At 35.8% G+C, this 27181-nt stretch overlaps 1 protein-coding gene across 3 annotated transcripts in view; it reads left to right on the forward strand.

Annotated features, from left to right (window-relative positions):
- Positions 1 to 17336, forward strand: part of GABRA4 (gamma-aminobutyric acid type A receptor subunit alpha4) — a 64895-nt gene extending 47559 nt beyond the window's left edge. For all 3 annotated transcript variants that reach the window (XM_042936468.1, XM_042936469.1, XM_042936467.1), the window contains one exon: positions 16705 to 17336. In XM_042936468.1, coding sequence (XP_042792402.1) covers positions 16705 to 17238 — 534 coding nt within the window. In that variant the 3' untranslated portion in view covers positions 17239 to 17336. The remainder of the gene's footprint in view (positions 1 to 16704) is intronic.
- Positions 17337 to 27181: the final 9845 nt, after the last annotated feature.

Here is a 27181-nt window from a genome sequence, read left to right on the forward strand (position 1 = left end):
ACTACTATAGTAGCCCAGGAAGTATAATCTGGATAGAATAAATGACTGTCATCTGGTTTTCAAGTGTATTTAAATGCTCTGCTTTTGGCTATATAGCTTTGCCAACTACTTATCTCCTGAGACACATTGTGTGAGACTCATTTTTGCTGTTCTGAGTGTAGAGGAGGGAATGATTTTGTTGTTGATTTATTTCAATACAGTTTGCTCATCTTTTATTTATTACTCGTTTGACTTATTTTTATTGAAGATCTCTTAGTGCTTGGTACTGTGCTAGTTAGTGGGGAAAGGAATACATAAGAGCCCTGCAGCCCTAAGGAGTCCGTATTTGGGAGGGGCACTCACACAGTATGCTACATGGTAGGCTAGGAAAAAGCATAAAATGCTGTGTAAAGGTATAGCAGTTCAGATTAGCATGTCTGTGGTGGCGTATTCTGATAATGGTGGTGGGTGTGTCACATTAAATTTCACAGAGAAATCAATAGCTGAGTACTGCCTTTGAAAGCATAAAAGGGAGGCAACGAAGATGGGGGAAAGAAGGCATGTGCAAAGATCCGGAGGCAAGACAATACAGCTGATGCTTGTAGAACTAAATGATGGCATCCTGCTAGAGTCCAGGTGTTTTAATTGGGTTTTTCCCAAAGCAGAGTTCTGCTGCAAGGATTTATGTCCAAGCACTTTATTTTTTTAGGCGATCCCAAGAAGCACTGTGAGGAAAGTAAGAGGGAAAGGACAGAAATGCAATAAAGTATGATTAATGAGCAGATTTACCACTGTGTACTCATCATCCTAGAGGTTCTCTCAGAGTATGTGAGGAACACACGTCAGAACTGTCCCACCACTGACAAAGAAGTCAGGATACTTATTTACCAACTCTTGCCTCTTGTTAATTAGGATTACTCAAGGGATGTTAGCTTTCTTGAACTTCTAGTCCAACCCTCCCCCCACATCAAGCTTCTGTAGACAGAGTGCCCCTTAGTCAGAGAAAAGCAGCAAGCCATCATCTTGTCTGGAGTAATATACTGGATAAACCAAATAAATACAGACCAGTCACCAATAGCATATGCTACACGAGGGTACCCGGAGTGGTTAAGCGGAGGGTTTGAAAATAATGGGGAGATGAGACTGACGGGGGGGCAGGGCCCAGATCACGTAGAGTGTTACGCTGCCATGTAAGTATTTTAAGGTTTTGTTTTTTTTTCCCCCCTGAAAACAGTAGAGTTCCAACTGAAAGAATATAAGCATGGAAGTAATGTGATCAGATTTACAATGCATAAATACTATTTTAGTGGGGAGTAGAGAGAGGGAAGATTCATAAGCATGTGGGTCTGAGAATGTTAATAGCCTGCGCAGTAGCCAAGTGAGAAATGTTGATTGCCTTTATAAAGGCTGTGAAGAAGACTAGACAGATTGGACAAATATTGAAGATATTGGACACAAAAGAATAAAGCAGAAGTAGACAAGAATAGTAGAAGTTTTGTGGCTTGTATAGCTAGCTGGATAGTGTGCCAGTCTTTAAAATGTAGGATACAGCAGGAGGGATGTATTTGTTAGGATAAATACATTGGGTTCATTGCATACGAACAAATTGGTATATAGATTAGACTTTGGTCAAAAATGTAGGTTCCATAAGGGTAAGAATTTGGGGCCTTTCCTCCACTTTTGTATCACCAGAGCCCAGAACAGTGTCTGACATATAAATGAGCATTCAATAAATATGTGCTAAATAATTAGATGAATAAGTGAGTGGATATATGAGTGAATAAATTAAAATTTTGGTATGCTTCTAGTATATCTGATTGATATCATCCTAGATATATGGGACTTCAGGTTGGAGAAAAATTTGGGATGTAGACATTGATTTTATAATATTGATATAAAGATGGTAATCCAAGCCACCGGACAGGTTTATTTACCCAAAGATTGAGAAAGTTGAGATGTCTGAGATTTGAACTGTATGGAAAGATAGCATTTTAGAATTAAGCAGAAGAAGAGACTGGAGACTGAGAAAGGAAAGGGGAACATGACTTGATTGTGGAGTTTAGGGGAAAAATTTAAAGAATATAGAAGTGAGCAACAGTTTTAGATACTGCTGAACTGTAGGTAAGATACATATTTTAAAAAGTTCCTTTTGGAATAATCCACAAAGAGTTTCAAGGGAAAGATAGGAGGGGATATAAAATAACAATGGGTTGAAGAGTAAATAACAGGTGAAGAAGCAGGAATAGTAAATGTAGACAATTTTCCCCTAAACTGGCAGTGATCGAAGAACAATAGCTGAAAAGGGTCAGAAGCTTGAGGAATTTTGGATGTTGACATTGTTTACTTCTTCACTTGATCTTAGCCAAAAGGCCGAGAAGCGATCACATTGTTTACTTCTTTATAATGCAAGAGAAATTTTCGTATGTTGTATGTTAGGAAAGTGCAAATATTTTTTAAATTACTAATATAATTCAGTAGAACAAAATCACAGGATTCCTGATTTTATGTCTCTCTGCAAGCATCCATCAGCCCAAAAGGAACCCTTTTAAACAGGAGCCTTTAATTGTCTCTTCCTACAATTGCCAGATCTGGGCAAGTTGGGTTTTTGCTAGTTCTTAGCACTGCTCCAAGGAATGGAGCTGATTGTCTGCATCTCGAAATAGGAAATACGATGAATTTGGAACAGAGCACAAAATGTAGTGTTCCCGTATATTTCCAACCCTTTCTGAGGTGTTTAGTTACAGTCTTCATTAAATATTTAGTTCTATTGAAAAAAAGTATAGCAAATATCTGAGGATAGAAATAATGGAAACTTGCATTGTAATATTTTACCTCATAGGGACTATCCGCACTTCTGTCTTAGAATATGAAATGATAACAATATAATAGTAATGTTTAACAATTATTGATTGTTTACTATGTTCTAGGTAGTGTGTCAAGGGCTTCACAGCACTACCCATCAGTAACTCTAAGTACTTTTCGTTATTATCCTCATTTTACCCAGGAGAGAAATCGGAAGGAAGCCCAGAGGAACTAAATAACTCCCCCAAGGTCACATAAGTAGTATTTGGCAGAATCTGAAACTTCAATCAACTTGCTTTTAGAACCTATGGTTCTGCCTTTGGTTTTTAACTACTAACGTTCTACCAACAAGAATGATAACGAAGATAAATATTTGGTAGCTTTTGGTTTTAAGATTCATTTTATAGATGTGTGTGAAGGGCACATTTTTCTTGCTGCCTACCAGGTATTTGGGTCATGTAGTTTCCGGCCTGCTTGGTTGAAGTGGTTATCTTGGTGGTATACATTAATGTGCTGATGAGCCATTTACCATAAATTGCAACTCAGCTACTGGTTCAATTCATGCTAAATTTGCAATCCGCCTTTACTGAAGTGCAAAATTGTCTTTCTTGTCATAAAGTGGTAGAACATGCAAAATAGTCTAATACCTTATTTTCTAGCTCAAGTAAGATTATCTAGGCTCCAAGAAAGTTTTAAAATGTTCACTTTGGATGAACAGCTGTTTCAACATGAGAGCCTTGTTCGATGTTGAATGGTTTTGCTAATGCCCCATTGGAAACCATACATGGCACTTACTCTTTTAGGACAAGTCAAATTATTTCTGGAGAATATCTGAATGGCTTCAGCTGTTTGGGGGGGGGGGTTCATCTGTTTGACAATGTAAGACCTACCAACTAGGGTCATGGTGGAATATCAATTTGTTCTGACCTAATGCATTGTTTTACTGTAGATGGAGTAGATTTGTAATGAATCGTGTTAAAAGGATAATTCAACATATGCTTTATGACCAATTGGCTGTGCTTCCAATCGTAAAGACTAGAGAAATGGATTGATTTTCAAAATATAAGAGCATACACAATAGGTGGCTTAATGAGTCCTTTTCTACTACCTACACATATGTATGCACATTAACTTTATACCTAATTTGGCACATGAATTGCTGAACTTCATTAACTTTAATTACTTGTAGATAACTACATGTTTGGAAAATCATTCTCAAATCAGGAACTAGAGCCACTGTTTATGTCGATACCTTATCTGGGTTACAATTAAAGTTGCAGTTGCAGTGTCTTATGTGCTGGGGGGGAGAATGTTTCAATTTTACCATATCGTATATTTGAGTAGTATATTTTTAAACGTCTTTTGAAAGTGCTGTATTCCAACTTAAGAGAAAGTTTGTCAAAGAAGGTTGGGGCACAGCTTCCGTCTTGCAGAAGATCATCATATAGAAGATAGTCTAATACCTTTGAGTGGTGTCAAATAGTCTAATAAATTTTGAGTGGTGATGTTGATTCATTTTTAAAGCAGTTCATTTTAAAACAGTTCAAAATCTACAGGGGCAGTTGGTTAAGCACCTGACTTCAGCTCAGGTCATGATCTCACAGCTCATGAGTTTGAGCCCTGCGTCAGGCTCTGTGCTGACAGCTGGGAGCCTGGAGCCTGCCTTGGATTCTGTGTCTCCCTCTCTCTCTGCCCCTCCCTCACTCATGCTCTCTCTCTCTCTCTGTCTCAAAAATAAATAAACATTTAAAAAATCAAAATGTAGAGATACAAAGTACTATCTATAATCATGTTATGACAACCAAGCATCAAAGGAATAGGAAGAATATAAGGAAGAATGGGAGAGAGAGTAATCTGTAAAAACTCTAGAACAATTTTCACATAAACTGGAAAGGCAGGACTAATCAGAGAGATTTTTTTGTGAGTCAAAGCATAGTACAGTGTTTAATTTATGATAGAAACCAAATAAATGTAAATAAAATTAAAAACCAAGCCATTTATAATGATTTGGGTTGTGGACATATTTCAGGTAAATTCTTTTCTGTTTTCCTTCAACCCCATTAACATATGCATTTGCTATTATAGGCAGTGTCCAGAAGTGGTTAAAAGTGTGGGTGGGTCTGGGATTCACATCATGACTCTAACCCATGTTAGACCTTAAGTGAAGTACCTAACTTCACTTGTCTGACCTTAAGTGAAGTACCTAACTTTTCTAGGCTTCAGTGTCCTCATTGGAAACAATAAGACTATTAATACTATCTCACAGGTGATTGCAGGAAATATGTGAGGTTATTTGTGAAAACCATTTAGTGTAGTACTGGGTCCTTAGTAAGCACTCAATACATTGTAGAGATATTGATGGATATTCATGATCTCTGTCTATCAAGTACTAGATTAGACATTACTTATGTTAGAGTAGCCCTGAATGTAAAGCATTGCCTTAATTGCCCATTTCAAGACAATATAAAAGTAAGAAAAGAAAAGGAAGATTTTAGAACATCCTCAAAAGATCTCAAATTTTAATGACAAGGGAGTTTCTCAGCCTTCCTTATCTTTATGCTACTGAGAGAAATCTTCAGAATTTGTCCCCACTGCCATAAGGTACTTCCTTCCTTTCCCCTTCCTTCCTTACCTGGTTAAACCTCACTGATTCCTAAAGTTTCAGTTTATGTCTCTTTCTAAAAGTTACTTTCTCAGCAATCAGGAAAGGTAATGCACTTCCTAATTTCTTTAGTTTCCCTTTATAGCACTTACTGATTATTATAATTTTTTTTTTTTAATTCCTGAGAGAAGATGCCAGGGCTGTATTTTTTTCACCTCTGTACTCTCAGTGCTCGGAAAAATACCTTGAAAAATTGGACACTCAGTACACTCAATACATATACGTTAGGCAAATTCATAATGGGGTAAATCAATGCTTTTAATAAGTCCTTTATTGCTTATGAGCTTAATCGTGAATCTTCTACTACTCACTTCCAGCAAGAGTTGAAGCATGGCACTTGAGCTCTTTCTCCTAAAAATAAATCTATTGGAGCTATTATATATGTTCAGATTCAATAGGCCAACATTGTCTAATATTGCAAAGAAACTCAGACTGTTTTAGGTAAGGTTCTTGGCTCATCAAAGGCTTTCTTACACTGCATAGCTATGATTTTACAAAGGGATGTGACTGACAATGCTTGAGCTTTGAAATGTTTCCTTCCAGTGGAAGTATACTGAGAATCTGGTCTTGATAAATTATTGCTTTTTGGATAGTGCCCCTGTTGCCTTTGCTAACGCAGATAAAACTGTGACTCAGACTACTTGGTATATCAGCCTCCCGGAGGGTTGGCATGAACCTGAATCCTTCTGGGTGGCTATTTCTCAAAGCACGATTTTGTTATGATCAAATCATAACAAGTCTACATTAAGAGAAAAAGCATTGTCTGAATGATTTTGAAGTTCAAATGTAATTTTCTGAATATTTTGAAGCTGAAGCAGATCATTTCCACAGAATGATGAGCATGCTTTAAAAAATAAATTGATTTGGCCACCCAAGTTAGGGATTTAAAAACGTAGTGAGATTTCTTTTGCAATGATTTGTCGGATATCTATGTAAATTAACTCTACTTTTAAGGTTTAAAGAAATCTGGAAATGTGGAAAATAAAGGTTCTAAATTATATTATTAATGACACTTTTTCAATATTTAAACAAATAAATGCTCTGAAATCCACAACACAGAGAGAGAAGGTGGTCTTCAGGGTCATACATTCAAGTTATAATATGAAAAGAGGCAAAAATATTTAGGGAGAAGTATTGGGTAGTTAAGAAGGATCTGCAGCTGGGGCGCCTGGGTGACTCAGTCGGTTAAGCATCTGACTTTGGCTCAGGTCATGATCTCGCAGTTCGTGGATTCAAGCCCCGCGTTGGGCTCTGTGCTGACAGCTGGGAGCCTGGAGCCTGAATTCTGTGTCTCCCTCTCTCTCTGCCCTTCTCCTGCTTGTGTTCTATCACTCAAAAATTTAAATAAATAAATAAATAAATAAATAAATAAATAAATAAATAATTTAAGAAGGATCTGGATCTAAGTCCAAACTAGAAGATTTAAAGCCTCAGTTAACCACCAAATTCCTCAGATGTGAGTGAAAAGAAGCTGAAAAGAAGAGAAGATGGAGGTATCTTATGTCTAGGCAATTAGGACAGTTTAGGAAGAGATTGTAGATGATCCGTGGTAGATATATAAGCATTTTTATTCATCAAGAAAAATTAAGAATATGACAAAGAAATCAATTCTTCCTTCCTGTCAAAGCCATCTCAGTTTCTTTGAATGTCCTGTATCTTGACTCTATCTAGGATTTGGGATTTTCAGAAAGTTATATTCAGTGTAAAAGAGAGAAGAGAACAGACTAGAAACAAAGAAAATATCTAAAAAGAGAGTTGCAAGTTTGTTTAGGTTTTACTTTTTTCTTATGAGGTCAGTTACTACTCACTGTTTTAAAAAATCTTAAAATATATGTGCCTCAAATTGAATTTTATTGAAGTTAGATAATTGTTTAGGCCATCATAACAAAACAACATAGGTTTAAACAACATCGGCTTAAACAGCAGAAATGTGTTTTCTTATAGTTCTAAAGGCTAGAAAACCCAAGATCAAGGTTTCCATAGGTTTGGTTTTTGGTGAGAGCTCTCTTTCTGGCTTGCAGACGGCTGCCTTCTTGTTGTAGCCTCTTTTGTTAGAGAAAAAGAGTTCTCTGGTGCCTCTTCTTCTTTTGTAAGGATACCAGTGTTATCTGATCAGGGCTTGACCCTTGGGACCTGAATCAGCCTTGGTCACTTCGTTAAAGATTCAGTCTCCAATACAGCCACACAGTGGGTGGTTAGGACTTCAACATACGAATTTTGAGGGGTCACCGTTCAGTCTACAGTAATGATGAAAACCTCTTAATATTTTGATTATTTTACCTTCTTTGGCATTTGTTGCCCTCTAGTATCCCAAGTCTGGTGCCTTTGCTGCCCCATTTCCTGCCTCCAATTTCAACGTGGAAGAAAGTCCTTTTGACTGCTGTAATTAAAATAAGATGTGAAAGAGAGTGATACTATGGTGCCAGACCAATAGATCCACAGATACAATGCTTTTTAATATTCCATTATATTTAGAAAGTGGGCCAGCCAAACGAGGTTGCCAATGTTCTGTGTATGTGGGTGTGGTAGGAATATCCTCCTCTAGGTTGGAATATAGTGGTTCAGCAGTCTTTGCTGTTTCCCTGATCACTAGTTTCCAGACTTCACTAATACTTGGAAAGTTCCAGAAAGAGACCAGTGATCTGATATAATACAAGAAATACTTTTATGGACCCCACATCATTTTTGGACATTGAAATACTCGTGGCTATAGTTTTTCCTGCATGGAGCATGATGTATGATTGTGGTAGCTAATTAGTTAAAAGCATGTCAGCTGAACTCCAGTTGCAGAAGAACCACTCAGCAAAAGTTAACCATTGTTGCTATTCTTGCTATTGCCATTTACTTCCCAGAAGAGCTTTTTATATTTGTCTTACATCATACATTATGGGATTTACTATAGTGTTAATACTCCACATTTACTGTGTCCAATATGTATTTTAACTTTGTAGTGCATTTTGTATTTCCTCATATTTATTTCTCATTTCAGCCGGCAGCATGCTTTTCATGACTTTCTCCTACACCACAGACTGCCCTTTGCTTCAGTGTTCTCCCACCTTTCTAGTTACTAGAAATGGTGGCCATGTTTTTATAGAAATACAGATAATATCTTCTAAAAGTTCATTTACTGTGGTGATTTATTTATGTGTGATATACCTTCTTGTGGGGACCACAATCTCATTATCTGCCTTCTCCTGGACTATTTCTATGTAATGTTCATTTGATGCCTACTAGGTGCTGGACATTGTAAGTGCCTTACATGTATTATTTTATTTATTCATTATAAGGAAGGTACCATTATAACTCCCGTGTTGGCAAAGATCTTGAGGTTTTGAGAGGTTAAGTAACTTGCCAGATATCTCAACGCTAGCAAATGGCAAATTCAGTGCTTGTGTCCAGGTCTGTCTGATTTCAGAGGCACACAGTCCTAATTATTTAGCAAGTGTTTCCCAATTTCTGATCTCTGATGATCGGCAATAACATAACGAACAAATAAGACTTTCTGCAAATATGATCTGAGTTTTTAACTAGCTCCCAGATTATTCTTATAAACATTTAGAATGACTATAATGCTGCTTCTCGTTAACGAGCAAGAAAAAATTCATGCAGGTTAGTGTTTGCATTTGGATAAAATGAGTGGAGTGTCCTTTGCCCTCTACCCTCTCTAGGGTTATGTTGGGAGCATTGGTGGATGCACCTTCTGAAGCAATTCCAGTTAGCAGTTCTGGTCAAGTCCACTTGATCAAGCTGAGAACTTCTGCTCTGAGTAGTGAAATCTCCGGCAAAGAGATTTCCTCTGCTAGAGCAATATATTTAATAGACAAATCTTGACAAATAGGAAGAAGCACTGGGAATCACTAGGAAATAAAAGTAACCACCACCTTGCATGTCTTCGAGAAATCCTAATATTTTAAACTTTCAACGTCTAAATATGTAAAGAGAAAATGAATGAATCCTTTAAGCTCTTGTTCTCTGGTAATTTCAAATTGAAGACATAATTTTTTTTTCTTTATCCCAGTGCCTGATATTGAAAGCAGTATTTCCATAGCTTATGGAAATACAAACATTGAATTAAATGCTAACATGGGGAGAAAATGAAATACAATAAATAGAGTGCTCAGCATTTTCATTTCTGCATTTTGCTGTTCAATGTATGATAGAGTCCCCTGGGAACTATTTATGAAATATTTAGCATGTTTGTTTGGAGGGGATGTTTTTCATTTCTACGCAGCAGCATTTTCTAAAAACGCTAATGATAGTCCTCAGTAAATCATTACCTTGGAGTTCAGTTTCAGCTTCTCTACCATACTTGTTTATTTCCTTATTAAATAAGATATGTGGCTCACCCCTGCAGCCCTGTCAGATGGCCTGGAATAAATGTCTTTCCATTATTGGATTTTTTAAAAAATATTTGACTCATTGATATTCTGGAAGATAAACATGTTCATTACTAGCCTTGTTTAATTTAGAAGGGTTAAATTACATTTTATTAAACTTCATTAGCTTCTCAAGCGAGCCATATGAATGTAGCGTGTCTTCTGCAAAGCTCGCCTTGGTCACTTTATCTCATTGCTGCTAGAGTAATACATTGAGATGAATTTTCTTTCTGCAGTTGATAATACTTCTCTAGAAATCGTGTCAGATCACAGTCATGATTGATGAATGGCTTGGATTTGCTCCTGTTTGCCTGTTGCTGCTTGAATTTGTTGGAAACGTTTGAGTCTGCTACCTCGCATCTCTGTCCCACCAGTTTCCTTGCTTTGGGCTGTTGTGACTAATGACAAAATGATTTCAAGCTAAACCATTTTTAAAAATTCAGATGAAGCCTAGGTGCTTTCTTGTTTGCAACCACTGTGTGTCTGCTGAATACTGACTGAACAGTGATGAGGCCACTCAAGTCTCAACCTTACATCACTCTGACACGTTAGTTGTTCCAAAGTTCGAAGACTGTGTGAATAGTATTCCTGGTGAATCCGGTGCCAGGTAGGTCAGTTGACTTCTCACTCTTTTTGTGGTTTGTCATCATGGAAAATGACAACTACTTTTTACATAGTAGACCATGAGAATCGGTACAAAATAACTTGAGTATCATTTGGGTACTTGGCAGAAAGCGAAGATTTAAGCCCCAAATGAGTCTAATTCTGCTTTCCTTTATGTGTGTTCTGATATATGAATATTGAGACACCTTAGGCATTCTTAATCAGACCTGGGGTTGCGTCAGGGTGACATGCACCTTACGCAGTATCTGCTATAGTCTAGAAATCTGCTCCGTAAGCAATGGAATGATAATCTGGAGGTCAGAACATTTTTGATACTTTTCCTTCAATTACTTTAATTTGAAAAGAATCCTGATTCTGTAACATATCCAGTTCAATAAAAATTATTAAAAAATGAAGTAGGTGCCTGCTGTGTGCATTTGCCTACAGTGATTAATAAGGTAGTCTTTATACTCTAAAAGCTCACTAATACTTTTAAACCGAGAAAAAAAAGAAAGATTTGATCTTTGTTTTGGAGTGGTAATCCTAGTGGCACACTTCCTGCTGCTCCCTCCATTTTCATAAAGTCTCTTGCTTCTTTGATTCTTTTTTCTATTTGTTTTTTAATTTAAATTCAAGTTAGTTAACACTAACTAACTGTGTAGTTTTGGCTTCAGGAGTAGAACCCAGCGATTCATCTCTTCATTATGACACCCAGTGCGCATCCCAAAAAGTGCTCTCCTTAAAGCCCATCACCCATTTAGCCCACCCCCCCCCCACCTCCCCTCCAGTCTCTTATGGTCTGCCTCCCCCTCTGGTTTTATCTTATTTTTCCTTCCTTTCCCCTATGTTCATCTGTTGTGTTTCTCAAATTCCACATATGAGTGAAATCCTATGATATCTGTCTTTCTCTGACTTATTTTGCTTAGCCTAATACCCTCTAGTTCCATCCACATTGTTGCAAATGGCAAGATTTCATTCTTTTTAATCACCAAGTAGTATTCCATTGTGTATATATATACCACATTTTCTTTATCCTTCACCAGTCCCTGGAAATTTGGGCTATTTCCATAATTTGGCTATTGTTGACATAAACATTGGGGTGCATGTGCCCCTTCCAATCAGCATTTTTGTATCCTTCAGATAAATACCTACACTTGGGTGAGGAATAAAACAGTACTCTTAGCTTCTCCTGGAACAGGGTGGTTTGAATGTGGGTGAAGAACCAGATTGGTGAGTGGTGGTATCAGTTAAATGTCTACTTGTGTTTATGATTCTTTTTTTCCAGTCACTTTAGACTGATCCTATCTCTTTTGCTTTGGGTCAGTTCTTTTTTTCTAGGCATATTCTTCAAGTCTATGCTTAATTTCTGTGATATTTATAGTAGATGTCATGAGAATATAATAGTATATGTGGTCTGAATATAATTTTTAAACCATTGAAAATAGAACTCATACAAATATGAAATGGACATCTGTCAAAGTTTTGTCCAACTCATTAATTAATAAGGGAACCACATAAATAGTAAAACTGGTTTGAAATCTTTTTAAGGACTAAAAGTAGTCACTTTAAAGAAAAAGAGTGCTAGGATAAATACCAGGTTAGATATAGAAGTAATTAATATCCTACCGGGCAACAGTGATCTTTTCTACTGGACTGGAGTCTACAACAGTGATCTTTTCTACTGGACTGGAGTCTACAAGTTAAAGTCCACAGTGTTTGCACTTGAATCCAATATTACACAGCAAAATCAAAGTCAAGTAAATTCCCCTACATGCTTAATAATCCTTGGGTGGGCTTATTAAACAATGCTCCATATGACATTGAAAGAATATGCTGTAGTCCTTTCTGATTTCCAAGTCTTGAATAAGTATTTTTTTAAGTTCATTTATTTATTTTGAGAGACAGAGAGAGAGAGAGAGAGAGAGCGAGCCAGGGAGGGGTAGAGAGAGGGAGAGAGAGAGAATCCCAAGCAGGTTTCGCACTGTCAGCGTGGAGCCCGACAAAGACTTGAACCCAGGAACTGTGAGATCATGACTTGAACTGAAACCAAGAGTCAGATGCTTAACCCACTGAGCCACCCAGGCACCCCTAAGTCTTGAATAAATTTTTAACAATGTTATTGGCTATTACAAGTACTTAACTGACTCAAATACATAGGTGTAGTTTATTAAGTTTTTAATGCCTCCACATTTGTTTATTGAGGGGCTGTACAACATGGTAAAAACACTTCAGTAAGTCACTTACTGTATGACTTCCAGCAAGTTATAATCTCTCTGCTCTACTGTCTTCTACTGTAAAATGAGGAACTGCAATTTTAGAATTTCTCCCAGTTTTAAAATACAGTTGTTTTTAAGAATGGGATTATAAAGGGCAAAATATCTTGGTCCTTTAGCTGGTGTCTGTAGTTAGGCAACAGGGCCCCCTAATGGTCTTTGATGAATTCTGGGTAGGTTGGCCTTCCACTTATCCCAGAATGTCTGAGAAGTTCTCCTCACTAGAAGTTTGGCAATATCTTATATTAGGACCCTTGATTTAATTGGTCTAAGCATGTTATCTAGTGCCACAATAATACTGCATAAAAAATAAGTACAAAATTTCAGTGGCATACGTAAACATTATCTTTTAATCTCAGGCCTGTGAGTTAATTGAAAAGTTCTGTTGATCTTTATTAGGCTTTGTTGGCAGTTCATCCTTTCTCAGCTGGGAAAATTCATGTGTCTAGTGGTCATCTAGCTGTTGGATGACCTGGGCTAGCCTCACTGGGGTGACTGGCTCTGCTCCAAAGGATCTTTTCAGCAGTCTAGTCCTAGCTTGTTGTTGACAAGTGGTGTTGATGACAGTGTTTTGAAAGAGAGTGGAAGCAAGAAGTCTTAAGGCTAAGACAGAAATGGCACACCATCATTTCTGAGACATACTGTTGGCCAGAAAAAGTTATAAGGAAGACTGTGGGGGAAATAAACTCCATCTCTTGATGGGGGAGGAATGGGAAATTCATATCACATGGGGCATGACTATGGAGAAGGAGGAAAAATTGGTGCAGTTTTTGTATTTAATCAAAGATACAGAACATGATTCACATTTGGGATTTCAGGAAGTTCCAGAAAGGTACTGATCTGGAGGGAAAGAAGACAGAATCCTATAAATGTTCTTGCACTTTCTTCTGGGGCCCAGCTAAGTCACTTACAAGTGACTTCATTCTTTCAGGTATTACTTTTAAAATTCATTCAGCAGAACTAGAGTTTTGTGGGTTTGGGGCTAATTATTCCATATTACTGAGGCAAGGTCATTCTTAGTACTCTACCAAGCGCTCCATGAATGGTGAGATTTTGCGGTCTGACTGGTGGGAACAGGCATTATTTCTGGCTTTGTGTTTCAGGTTCTTTCTTCTCATCCTTTTAGGGCATTCTTTTTATGGCCAGGTAGTACTTCACTCTCAAACTGATCTGTGCTTAGCAAAATAGTCAATGGGTACTCTCTGATTTTTGGAGTTCTATCTCTCTCTTATTACTTACTTACTTATGTATGTATGTATTTATGTACACTTCTCTGTTACTTTTTCCTGTGAATTCTAGCCATCTTGATTTCCCCAGATTTTCAGCTCCAACTCCTCAGTTCAGGGAATCTGTCTGATTTCTCCTGGATTCTCCTCTCCTCTACCACAGCATGGAAACACTTTCAAGTTTGTTTCTTCTCTCTTGATGATTATGATTCTATGTCGTCTAAGGCTCAGAGTCTTCAAAAAATAATTGTTTCACATATTTTGCCCAGATTTTCTTTTCTTTTTTCTTTTTCTTTTCTTTTCTTTTTCTTTTTTTTTTTTTTTTTTTTTTTTTTGTCATTTATACAGGAGAGTGAATTCAGTCCCTCTTACTCCATTTTGACCAGAAGTAGAAATCTCTAATTCTTAGAATTTAGTTTTTGGATTAATACGAATTTTTAAAGATTTGGGGCAACCTAACTTCTGGTGGAAGAAGACATTATGCAAATATCAGATTATACTTGAAAAATATGTTTCTTTCCTGCTTGTTTAATTGATCCTTTCTTACTCTCTTCCCTTCCCTTCTTAATATATTCAGCATTTTACTACAGTTTGATCTTCACTATATTTTACTTTTTGTTATATTTTTTATTGTATTGTGTGTGGGTATGCATCTTGTCAATGATAGGGTTAGCTCTTTTAATGTTGTGGATATAACTTATCCTTCCGTATATTCTTCACTGTGTGTATGACATTTCAAAGTTAATGTTAATCAATTAACATTATTCCTTTAGGTAAAAAGGGACTTCGCGTCGGGCTCTGGGCTGATGGCTCGGAGCCTGGAGCCTGTTTCCGATTCTGTGTCTCCCTCTCTCTCTGCCCCTCCCCCGTTCATGCTCTGTCTCTCTCTGTCCCAAAAATAAATAAAAAACGTTGAAAAAAAAATTTAGAAAAAAAAAAAAGAAAAAAAAAAGGGACTCAAAATCTGAGGATTAATTGACATTTACAATGTGCTTTGTAGAGGAGAAGTGTAAAAGTGCAGGGTAAACAATGATACCTTCAGCTTTTTTTTTTTTTAAGTTTATTTATTTTTGAGAGAGGCAGAGACAGCATGAGCAGGGGAGGGGCAGAGAAAGAGGAGAAAGAGAGAATCCCAAGCAGACTCCGCACTGTCAGTACAGAGCCCCATGAGGGGCTCAAACTCATGAAACCATGGGATTGTGACTGAGCCGAAACTAAGAGGTGGACACTTAACCGACTGAGCCACTCAGGCTCCCCTGGTATCTTTAGCTTTTATGTTGATGTCGATTTTGGTTTCAATTTTCTCCACCAAAATTAGGTGTCATGTGTTAGACTACAATTTCTCATGAGTTTGACTGCGACCTGCTTAGAAGAATACTCCAGCCTGACATGAAGAATACTTTGTAAACCTCTCAGATCTTTGACTCTACATTTTGTGAGGCTTTTACTCTTTCTCTACTTAGCAAATTCGCAGTCATAATTCACAAATATATTACATATGGATTAAACACATTCAACCTACTTGATGGGTGTGGTATTGAAAAAGGATTCTATTTGTAGAATAAACATTTCTCCGTAAAATGAGCTCTCAGTCAATTGTATGTGATATTATCTGTGACATTTCTTGTATGCTGTCTCCTTCTAATCACCCACCTGTGAGCTGCTCTTCTTCGTCTCTCTCTCACCTCTCCTTCCTCCTCTTTTCACTCACCACCTATTTCATAAAATGGTAAGAGGAGAAGGTATAGAAAGTAATTACAGTATACCCTTAATGTAGCTTAGAATAAACATAATTAAAGAGGAAACATTTTTGCAAAAAACTCATGGTATATTCTAAAGACAGACATGACTATTTTGGGAATCATTTGAGCAATTATTTTCCTTCATTAGCATGGACAGTCTATAGTTGGCTATCCAGTTACTTATCGTGCCTGTCAGAATATAAGGAGAATTAATTTTAAACTTTATCATGCATCTTTATTCAAATATAGTCTTGTTCTACACATAAAATAAAGGGATGAGAAAATAAATGGATGAGTTCCATTTTGATTTAAATACTCTTTATTGGTAAATAGTTTGAATTCAGATATTTATGCAATGATATGGTGATGCTGTTTATATGTCTAATATAAAATTTTGTTTAAAACTAGTGTTCCTTTGTATATTCATTATTGTGGTGAAAAAATAAAATGCATTAGGCCTTCCAGATTTTATAATGATGTGTGTGCATCCATGTAAGATTATGAAAATAAATTTCAGGGATTTGGAAATTTAAGCTTTTGGAGTTTCCTTTTTTCAAGGAATGTCATGCACATATATATGGTTGTTATTGTTTTTCTGTGCACAAGAGTAAGTACAGTTCTTGCTGTTTATAAAACAGTCATATATATAAAACTCATTGAAGTGTATACAACCTATCACAAAATATCATTTACAGTAAAACTGAAGAAAGTAGTATCGCTATCTTCATGAACTTCTCAAATAAAATCAAGCATAACTCTAGTTTAGAGCTCTAATAGCCAAATCTTTCTATAGATTTAACTTCTGACCATTTATAAGAATGGAAATATTTTGAAATAGAAGATTTTTGATTCACTTTCAAATGTATTCATGTTTTTTTTTCTTAGGTATTTTTAAGCTTTTACAGTAAGCTGAATGGATATCGTATATGAGTAAACATTTATATCATAGAAACAACTAATTTTAATTATTTGTTCCCTTTAATTTTGTATTAATTTACATAGAATGACATAATCATTGTAATTTTTAATATACCTTTTCAGAACACAAATGCCAATCTGAATATGAGAAAAAGAACAAATGCCTTGGTTCACTCTGAATCTGATGTCGGCAACAGAACTGAGGTGGGAAACCATTCGAGCAGATCCTCCACAGTTATTCCAGGATCTTCTGAAGGCACATCGCAGTCTTACTTAGCTTCCAGTCCAAACCCATTCAGCCATGCGAATGCAGCCGAAACAATATCTGCTGCAAGAGCACCTCTCTCTGCTCCTCCCTCTACTCCTGGGAGAACTGGGGATGTGCCCCAACAGGCTTCTGCTGGACCTGCTTCTACCCAGCGTGTGTTTGGATCAAGACTGGAGCGAATTAAGACCACTGTTAATACCACAGGGGCTTCTGGGAAGTTGTCAGCAACTACTCCTCCTTCTGCCCCGCCGCCGTCTGGGTCTGGCACAAGCAAAATAGACAAATATGCCCGTATTCTCTTTCCAGTAACATTCGGGGCATTTAACATGGTCTATTGGGTTGTTTATTTATCTAAGGACACTATGGAGAAATCAGAAAGTCTAATGTAATTTTGTTGCTAGAATAGTTTCCTAAAAGATGATGACCTTAATACAGAATGCCTTTTTACATGTTTTTAAAGATAAACCATTATTCTTTATTAAAATAAAAAGCCTATGTAATTTTTACATTCAAAAACAATCCAAGCCAGTTATTGGGAAAGTTAATCCATCCCTCAGTGAAGAGAGAGTGAGCCATCTTTCATTTCAGAAAAATGATTTGAATAGAATCAATTCAGCATTCAAATTAGATGAAATACAGACCATCCTGGAAAGTTGGGACAAGAGAAATAGGGCTATTAGAGATACATGGTTCATATTTATGCATTGGAATTTGAAAATAGACTATGACATTTTTAAATATACACTATGAATATCAACCAACAACCCTAAATTTCCCAGTGGCGCTGCCCTTAATCAGAATTGTTTATTGGATATCCTATGCGGTGACCTTTGGAGATTCTTCTAGTATCAGCAAGAAAAGGACTTTCTCTGTTACATGAAACATTTTTTAAAAGGAAAATGGAACAAAACAAATACTGACTAATAGAGTGAAACCTCTGCTGCGTCAAAAAACAAAAACAAAGGCCAGCGAAGACATGTTCCCTGTCTTATGTTGGTCAAACAGGACTTAAAACACTTGACTTGAAAAATCTGTGCTTTGAGCCAAAGTTTAACTCCTTGTATGAATTCTTTTTGACAGTAGTTCATTCAGTTATGTATTATTTCAACATATAGTTATTCAGAGCCTACTGTGTTCCATGCACTATGCTAGACACTGTCTCTCTAGGAAAGCTCTTTCACCTTAACCTATGATATTACTTGAATAGTAGAACAGTCAATGCATGCTAACGAACCATAAACTAGCAGAGAACATTGCATTCTTTAATGGAAGAAATTTATTTAGAGTCTGACAACATATTGAAAACATCTGTTTCTCCTATACCGATAGAGGGTAACACGTTAGCACAACCTTAGCAATTGACTTCAAAATATATGAAAATGTGTACAGATGGTTCTCTAAGTAAGAAGCACTGCCTACCAGAGAATAAAAATCTGGGCACTGTAAGATCCTATAAATTATCTGTCTCAAATTTGATCAGAATAGTAGGATAGAATTTGATCAGAATCATCACAATTAGGAACTCAATACAAGGCCTTTTAGATGCTTTTCCAAACATAGATCTATTTTGGCTGGTGAAATGCTAATCTTCTGGGAAGTTTTTGTGTCTGTAGTTTTGTATTTCTGGGAAGTTTAGTGTTTTGGGGGGGCAAGTTTTGTACAGTATCACAACTAGGGTGAGTATTTTAAAATTAAAAGAGTAGCCGAGGAATGGAGTAAAGAAGAAAACTCATAGCCAAGGGGTAGGATTCTGCTGACTCTGTTAATGCAATTTATCAGGATTTTCATGTACTGACTTTTCTTTTTCATTAGGTAGGCTTAACAACTTAATTAAATTCTTGCAGCTGTCTTATGACACTAAATCTAGGTCTAGTTTTTTGTTTTGTTGCTTCCAGATTTTTCTTCTATTCTTCTTTTTTTCCTGATCTAGGTTGTGTGAATGAATGTATTCTGGATGTTTGGGGGAACATTTTGATAAAAATGGCCACTTTCCAAGCAAAATCTCTTATTTTTAGAAAAGAAATATTAATTAATTGACATTAGTCTTTCAGTTATTACATTGCCTTGGAATGATTGTATATGAGAACTGTAAAATGTGCAAATGCCAAATATTGTGAGTCATATCTGAGGATACCTTTTTTTGCTATCACTCTAGGTATATCCTAGAATCACTAACAATTTTAAGGCTGAAAGATGCTTTAGAATTCATCCAATCCAAGCCCTCATTTATAAATTGATACCAGTAATATGAGGCCAAATAAAATTTGTACATATGTAAATATTTAATGAAGAGTACTTGTATAAAAAAGCTTATCACAAATTATTTTATGAATGTAAGTAAATTTCTAGCCTTGAGGACAATTCTTGAAATTGTGGTTGGAAGCTCTGATTGTTTATTATTCCAATGAAAAGACCTTATTTCTTTAGTGAAGAATATACTCCTTACTTATTCATTGGCCTATTCTTAAGAAATATCTTATTGGCTTCCTTTTTAAAAAAGAAATTCTTCTATAAATTTTACAGATTTTAAAGGGATAAAAATCAATGATATTAGATTTGTAGACAAGGGATCCAGGTGAGCCTATGGTTTTTTTTCTTTGTTTGTGAAGAAGATTTTAGGGCAAGTCAGGTGGCCCAACAAAGAGAAAGGGCAAAATTAACCAAGGATTACTTTTTTTTTTTAATTTTTTAATGTTTACTTATTTTTGAGAGACAGAGAAGGAGCAGGGGAGGGGAAGAGAAAGAAGAAGACACAGAATCCAAAGCAGGGTCCAGGTTCCAAGCTGTCAGCACAGAGCCCAAGCTGTCAGATCATGACCCGAGCTGAAGTTGGACGCTTCACCGACTGAGCCACCCAGGCACCCCTAACCAAGGATTCTTAATTGTTAACTTGAAGAATAAATTGATCAGAAAGGAAGTCTAATGATTAGTACAAAAAGGGATTATTTCATTTGTACACAATGTTCATAACAATAACAATAATAATAATGCATATTTTATTTTCCCTAACTGCATTTCATCAAATTAAGTCATAGCTAAATATTTTATTTTGCTCATCATTCCTATCTCTCTAATAACTCATAGCTACATTAAACAAAACACTTTTATGAAGGACCAGTCACTTTTCACCCTGAGCAAATCTTGCAAGAGTCATTAGGAGAGCTCAGAGTCTTGGTAATTTGTGAAAAATTCTGGCTCAGAATGGTGACTTTGTATGGCTCTATCTTTTAAAGATGAAATTCAGAATTTTCTTATTCAGAACCAGTATCTGTTTTCTAGCTTTCAACTCCAAGTTGGTTACTAACTCCTACATAATTACTTCCAATTTACTCCAGGCATGACTAGGTATAATAATATATTTATATGATTAATCTGCAGCTAAAAATGACTTGCCCTTGTTAATATACAGAGTATTTGAACAGTGTATATTTTAAATTGGACCCCACAAACCTTGAATTAGAGTAGGCAGAAAGTAGAGTCACTCTCTTACCGATGGAAATGAATCATAGAGAAGCCAGTGACAAAGACTACAGCAAGGAGCTGGAATTAACTTTGAAAGGTCATTTTTCAACCACATCACCTTAGCAGTGACCATGGTTCAAGCAGTAAGTATGATATTTGCTTGTGACTTATTTTACCCATGAACTGGTCAATTCTGCCTGACCCAGAAAAAAATCCCCACTCCCCACTCTCCCATTTTCCAATGGTCCCCTCTTCTAGATTTGTGAAAAAAACCTCCAGTGAAAAAACACCGGGTGGAGAAATGGATGACCTAATTTCAAATTCTGACTCTATTGTGGTTTTAAACGAGTCACTTAACCTTGCTAGGCTTGATTCCTTATGTATAAGAGAATGGGAGGATTAAATAATATCTAAGCTTTCTTCTAATTTTAATATTTTCTGCTTCTCATAGTACACTAAATACAGGCATATTCTTAGAATGGATTACACTCAATATATTAGAATAGGTACACTCAATACTTTGTGCCACAAATAGATGTTTATGGGGGAAGAGAAGCTGATTTGGTTTCACTGCTTAATTACTCCAAGTTCATGACTTGAATTAAACTACAGTTCCCTGACCTTAAAAAAAGAACAAAAACAAAACAAACAAACCCCTCTCCATTTAGATTAGATATTTTTTTCTCTGTGGAAGATTTTACTCTTAAAAACTAAAAACAAATCGGTCATTTCTCTTTTCTGGGTTGTTATTCATCTTTGCTAAATGGGTTCCTGCTCCATTTTAGGGGCTGTGCTAATTTTTAGATATACACAGAGAAATGAAACTGGTTCCTTTCCTTTTATGTGGTCCCAGTCTGGTAGTGATAATAGATGTGTAGATGAGTAGCTATGGATTGTAGTAAGTGCTTCAGTAGTATAGAGGAGGGCTAAAACTAGGGTGATATGCGTGAGCCCTCACCTGAAACAAAAAATATATAGAAATCAGTAATCAGGATAAATGATGTTTTGAAAGAGTATTTAAAAAAATCAAACTTGATGCAAAAACCTATGATTAACAAAATACCCAAATTTTAAGTAAATATAGGATCAGTATTAATATTTTTTTCTTTTGCATCAGGCTTTACTATTGTGCAGCATGGTGCTGATACAGAGGGTGGAAAAGGATGCACATAATTTTTTAACTTGGTTTATAGTGTGGAAAAAAGAGTGATGGCAGGGAAGGCTTCACAGAGATGATATTGAACTGAATTGTGTGGAGAAATTTGGAGTTCCAGCCCTTTTGCCTACTTCTACAAACAAACAAACAAACAAACAAACAGCACATTTTTTCCCACCACCTGAAACATGAGGAACTCTTACCACAAGTGGTTCCAGGTAGTAGGAAGAAGGTGAGTTAAGGGAAGTGAAAGATGTTCATGTAGGAAAGACCTGTTGGGACTGGATTAGAGAGTTTTGTGTAAATTAAACAGATCGGGTTTGATCCTGGATTAGTGGCAATTTATTGAAAATCTTGCAGTATAATAAGATGAAAATGAATATGCCAGGCTTCTATTTTAGAGAAATCACTTGATTGCTGTACGAGCTGTGGAAAGAAGGGCCATGAATCTGGCAATAGTACAAGAATTGAGAAGTCTCATTTTTCTTTTCTCTCTCAGTTCATCTTTGCATTTCATTTCTTTTTTTAAATCCCAATGACTTCATTGTCATTTGTGGAAATGATACATAATTGTTAAAAGTGCAGGCAGGCATTGCAGAAATGTACAGTCTCAACATTTCCACCACCAAGAAAGTGTTAATATTTCATGAATATCATGCCAGCTACTTCTGTAGAGATACGTGTTTGTATAGAAGAATAGAGTGATCAAAAGACAGAATTTCATAAATTTAGGAGTCAAATATTTCACATGTGAAAGTTGTTAAATAATTTAAAAACCATTCAATTTATGTTATCTAAATATAAGATGGAAAAAACTAGGGTAAAACTGGAGAGTTTGTTGAAACTTAGTGTTGAATCAAGCAACGCATGTCTTTTTATTCCACATTTCAGTCTTTATTTCAGGAAAGTTTTTTTCCTATAGTGTGTCTAAGTAATTTTTCTTTCCAAATGCTAATTGTGTTAAATCTCTTTTGCCTGTATAACTATTTATAATATTCTTTATAATCAATTTTGAATTTTTAAATTTGTTGTCAACTTTTGTCAACCCTAACCCAAGTGAGTATTCAGTTGTGTTTGTTCTATTTTGTGACCTCTTATGTAATTTTTAACTTCATAATGGTTTTATTTTTTCCATTGCTTTCTTGGTCTGTGCCATTTCATTTTTTCATTTCTTTCTACTACTTTTACAATCTATTAAAATGTATCTTTTCTTTGAGCTTTTCACTCTAATATTAATGGGATCATGCCTATAATTTATTTGAGACTATAAATAAGTGCTTATATAAACTTTTCCTCTGTTTCCTGAAAAAAAAAATGTCCTCTGGTATAAACTTCCTTTGCTTTTTCATTGCGCTTTTGCTTCCTTTGCCTATGTTTCAGGCTGATTTCTTTCTATTAATCACTGAATGAAGCCAGCTATTTACTGAACTCTATGTGGGCAGTGGTGGGAGAATGAATCAGAGCAGCCCACAGTAGCTATTTAAGTTTCAGGTTTCAAGCCCACCTCCCCAAATCTGTTTTAGTTTCTGCCCAGCGACCATATTTTTCTCTATTTTTGACATTCGGTGCTCCACGTGGCTCACAATGTAAAACTCCCTCAGTTTTACTTTCTCTGTGTTGTTAGCCCTCTAGTGATTGTCTCCTCTCCCTCCCATCTCACACTTAAATGCTAGTCGTCTGGATTATCCAGCAGGCTGTTTCACAACTATCAAATGTAGTCTGTCAGCATTTTTTTCCTTATCCCCATATTCCACCATTTGGAGACATATAATTGGAATTCTCTGAAGACAGATTTTGTTTTTCTCTTGCCTGTCCACTTTCCATCTCACGGAGGCTTCAAACAGTCTTTGAAGAATGTCTCAGAACTATGACACTTTGTGTAATCTACATTCTATCCAAGATATGTGCCAGTGAATGTCTTTTCTCCTGTTAGTGCAAAATATGTCCCTGCTTGAAAGCTATTTATCATAATTTGTTGCCAATTACTTATAATTACGCATGTGGTTTCATTTTCTTTTTTTTTCATTTTTTTTTATTATTTATGTTATTTTTGGAAGTATTTCACTGGAGAGCAGTAAATTATAAATGCTTTTATTTCACCATCTTAAACTGAATCATCATCTATCATTTATATTTCCATTAGGCCAGGGTTGACCAGAGTGTCTTTTACTGATATTTTTTGGCTGACAACCAGAGCTATGTGGTTTTCCCCTTTTGTATATATCAGGTGTCACTGGAATCAGATAAGAAACCTGGATTAAATCTGTGATAACACAGTCAATAGAAAACACTTCCCTTTAAGGGAAGGAAAGGAAATTATAATAGCAAGAAATAAATATTATTGCAGTTAACCTTTGACTGACATATTCTCTTTTACTCTGTTGTATTTGTGAGCAGTATGCGGTATTCCATCCATGCGGATGTGTGCTCATAAAGTGGAACATGTATGTTTTCATTTTACTGATTATGTATACCGTTTTCTAGTTCAAATATACAATCAATCAGAACTTTCATATTTCTAGATATGTAAAGTTATTGTTGGTTGATGAGATAGAGTTTTATAACTTTCAGGGAGTTTTATTGGAAAATGAATCCAAAATCTAGTCTTCAGGTAAAGTCATACTTGATGCTATAAGACATTGAATGGACATAGTAAACAGGAGGTTAACTTGTCCTCTTGTTTATTCTTTAATGATGAAAGATCCTTAACAATGTTATGTTACAAATGTTGAGAACTGAAGAAGAAAAAAATACTCTGTTTGGTTTTTCAATTGTAGTGTTGCACAAACAGGAAAAAAAATCTTATCTGCTTGCTCTTTGAATAATTTTAAATTGTGTAGTTGCACAATTAAAAGTATTCCTCATTCTGGGAGTATAGAAAAATAATAATGCATATTTTATCATCATGAAAACTAAATTTGTTACCCTTTGAGCTTCATTATTCTTGCTCAATCAGAATAGCAAATAATAAAGTGCGATAGTTTAAACAGTTTAAAATTTGTCAAGAGGTACAGGTGTTTTGATTACATGGGAAGACAGTTTTCTTACAAAGTACACACTTTTTGAGCTTATAGAAATCACATTTGACCCGTGAAATTTATGATTTTATTTTATGTAAGAGTATTACATAGTCATTATGATTTTATTTTTGCAAATTTGTTTTTTTTATCATTTTATTTATTTTTTTCATCATGATATGTATACTCTTTAATCCCCAGGTTTTTACACATTTGTTTTAAAAAGAGGGAAATATTGGCTTTGTATTTTAAAATAATTCATTAGGAAATTATTTTTTTTTAATGTTTATTTTTTTTTTTTATTTTTTTTTTTTAATTTTTTTTTTTCAACGTTTTTTATTTATTTTTGGGACAGAGAGAGACAGAGCATGAACGGGGGAGGGGCAGAGAGAGAGAGGGAGACACAGAATCGGAAACAGGCTCCAGGCTCTGAGCCATCAGCCCAGAGCCTGACGCGGGGCTCGAACTCACGGACCGCGAGATCGTGACCTGGCTGAAGTCGGACGCTTAACCGACTGCGCCACCCAGGCGCCCCTAATGTTTATTTTTGAGAAAGAGAGAGCCAGAGCATGAGCAGGGAAGGGGCAGAGAGAGAGGGAGACACAGAATCCAAACCAGGCTCCAGGCTCTGAGCTGTCAGCACAGAGCCCAACACAGGGCTTGAACTCGCAAACTGTGAGATCATGACCTGAGCTGAAGTTGGAGGCCCAACTGGCTGAGCCACCCAGATGCCCCGGAAATGATTTTTAATGACCTTAAAGCAAACTTCTCTTGCTTCTCAAAGCTAAACTTAACTATTCATGGTAATAAACCTCCTTTGCTTGTTAAAACAAAATTGATATGTGAGCGTAATATTCTGGAATAATTCAGGTTTTGATTTTCCACTAGAGGATGAGTATTTAAAAGAATAAGCATTTAAATTTCTATAAAATTTGATCATAGATACTTATATTTTAAGATAAATATGTTGGAGCTAAACTCTGGGATCATTAAAATGCAAACATTGTATCTAATGCATTTTTTTCTATTTAAATTTAAAACAATAAACATGAATATCTTTGAAATTGTTTTTCGCTTTAAGAACTTTTTTCTGTACATAAATATACTTTTTTTAAATTGGCCACAGTATTGTTTTGGACATGATATTTCACTTTTGAAGTCTTCCCTCATTCGTGAATATTCCTAGTTTTCACTCACCTCTAATTCCCTGCGTGACCGATACTGTTGTCTCGATTGTAGTTTTGCCAAGTTTTCATGGTCAGGAAAATTACTCGTGGGTGATATGGACCTGAAGAAAAGTTACAGGGCCCATGATATCTGATGTGGTGTAATAAAAACCTCACGTATGTGGTTTTGATTGATTTTAATCAATCCCTTTAGGGAGATCAAATGTATCTACATGTCATTTTTATTCTGATGCATCCAAATGAATACGGTATAGCAATCTATGACTTAATTCTAACTCGTGAGACCAAAGTAAATTTCTAAGAAACTGAATGAGGTTAACTTACAAAAATAAGTGAGCTTATGCTTTTCAATATCTAGCTCAGACTAATAGGTGTAATTATTTTGATGAGATGAAATGCTTTGAACACTCTGATGCTCTTAATGAAAGTTTTAGTTTTGTTTTTATATTTTATAATGTATCATGAAATATTTTGAATGTAACCCTCCTTGTTCTGAAACAATTGTTTTCTGAAGAAAAATTTAGGCTTTTCGATTTGTATTGTTTAAAAAAGAGAACGCACCTGAGAGAAAAAAAGGACCACAGATTTTCCACAGCACAAAGACACACACATTCCTGTATGGATACATAACTAATAAAATACATAGTACATGTAGTATTCTTTTGTTGTTGTTCGCTTTTATGACATAGTAATTAAATCCCTTCCATATTTAACTGTATTTGTTCATTTATGGACTGAATGTTCGTGTCTCTCCAGCATTTCATATGTTGAACACTATCCCCATATGATGGTATTAGGAAACAGGGCCTCTGGGAGGTAATCAGGATGAGATGAGGTCATGAGGGTGGAGTCCTCATGAATAGGACTCATGTCTTTATAAGAGTCACTCAAGCCTGCTTCCTCTCTCTGCTCTCTGCCATGTGAAGATACACTGAGAAGTTGTCTGCAGCCTGGAAGAACTTGACTGTGCTGGCTCCCGGATCTTGGGACTTCCAGCTTCGGAACTGTGAGAAATACATTTCTGTTGTTTAAACCACGTAGTCTATGGTGTTCTATCAGCCAAATCTAAAGGGAATTCTCTACTCCTAGGAGACCATTTCTATTAAAATTTTAATATTTAAAGTGTGTAGCACCTTTGTTGTGTAGTGATTTGTGCAATGCTCTTTCCCCCCATAGATCACACTGAGCACCAGATCCTGTTTCCAATGGAACTGAATACTAGATAGAAAGTGCCTGCCTTTTATTTTCAATGTAATATTATTTTATAATATTCAATACTGATAATAGAGAATATAAAATAATGTAGAAGGAAGAGGAAGTCAAAATCAAACAGAACTATTCTCAAACACAAATATAAATAGAGATATAGGACAAATAAATTAATGGAACACATAGAGAGGTATTATTACTTTTCAAGATGGATTACTTCAATTGTTTAAATTATCCTAATTTAATTCATTCTTATCCTTTGTGAATAATTTCTACACAGTTCATTTTTGAAACAGAATAG

The sequence above is a fragment of the Panthera leo genome, chromosome B1, assembly GCF_018350215.1.
Source record: "Panthera leo isolate Ple1 chromosome B1, P.leo_Ple1_pat1.1, whole genome shotgun sequence".
NCBI classification, from domain to species: Eukaryota; Metazoa; Chordata; class Mammalia; order Carnivora; family Felidae; genus Panthera; species Panthera leo.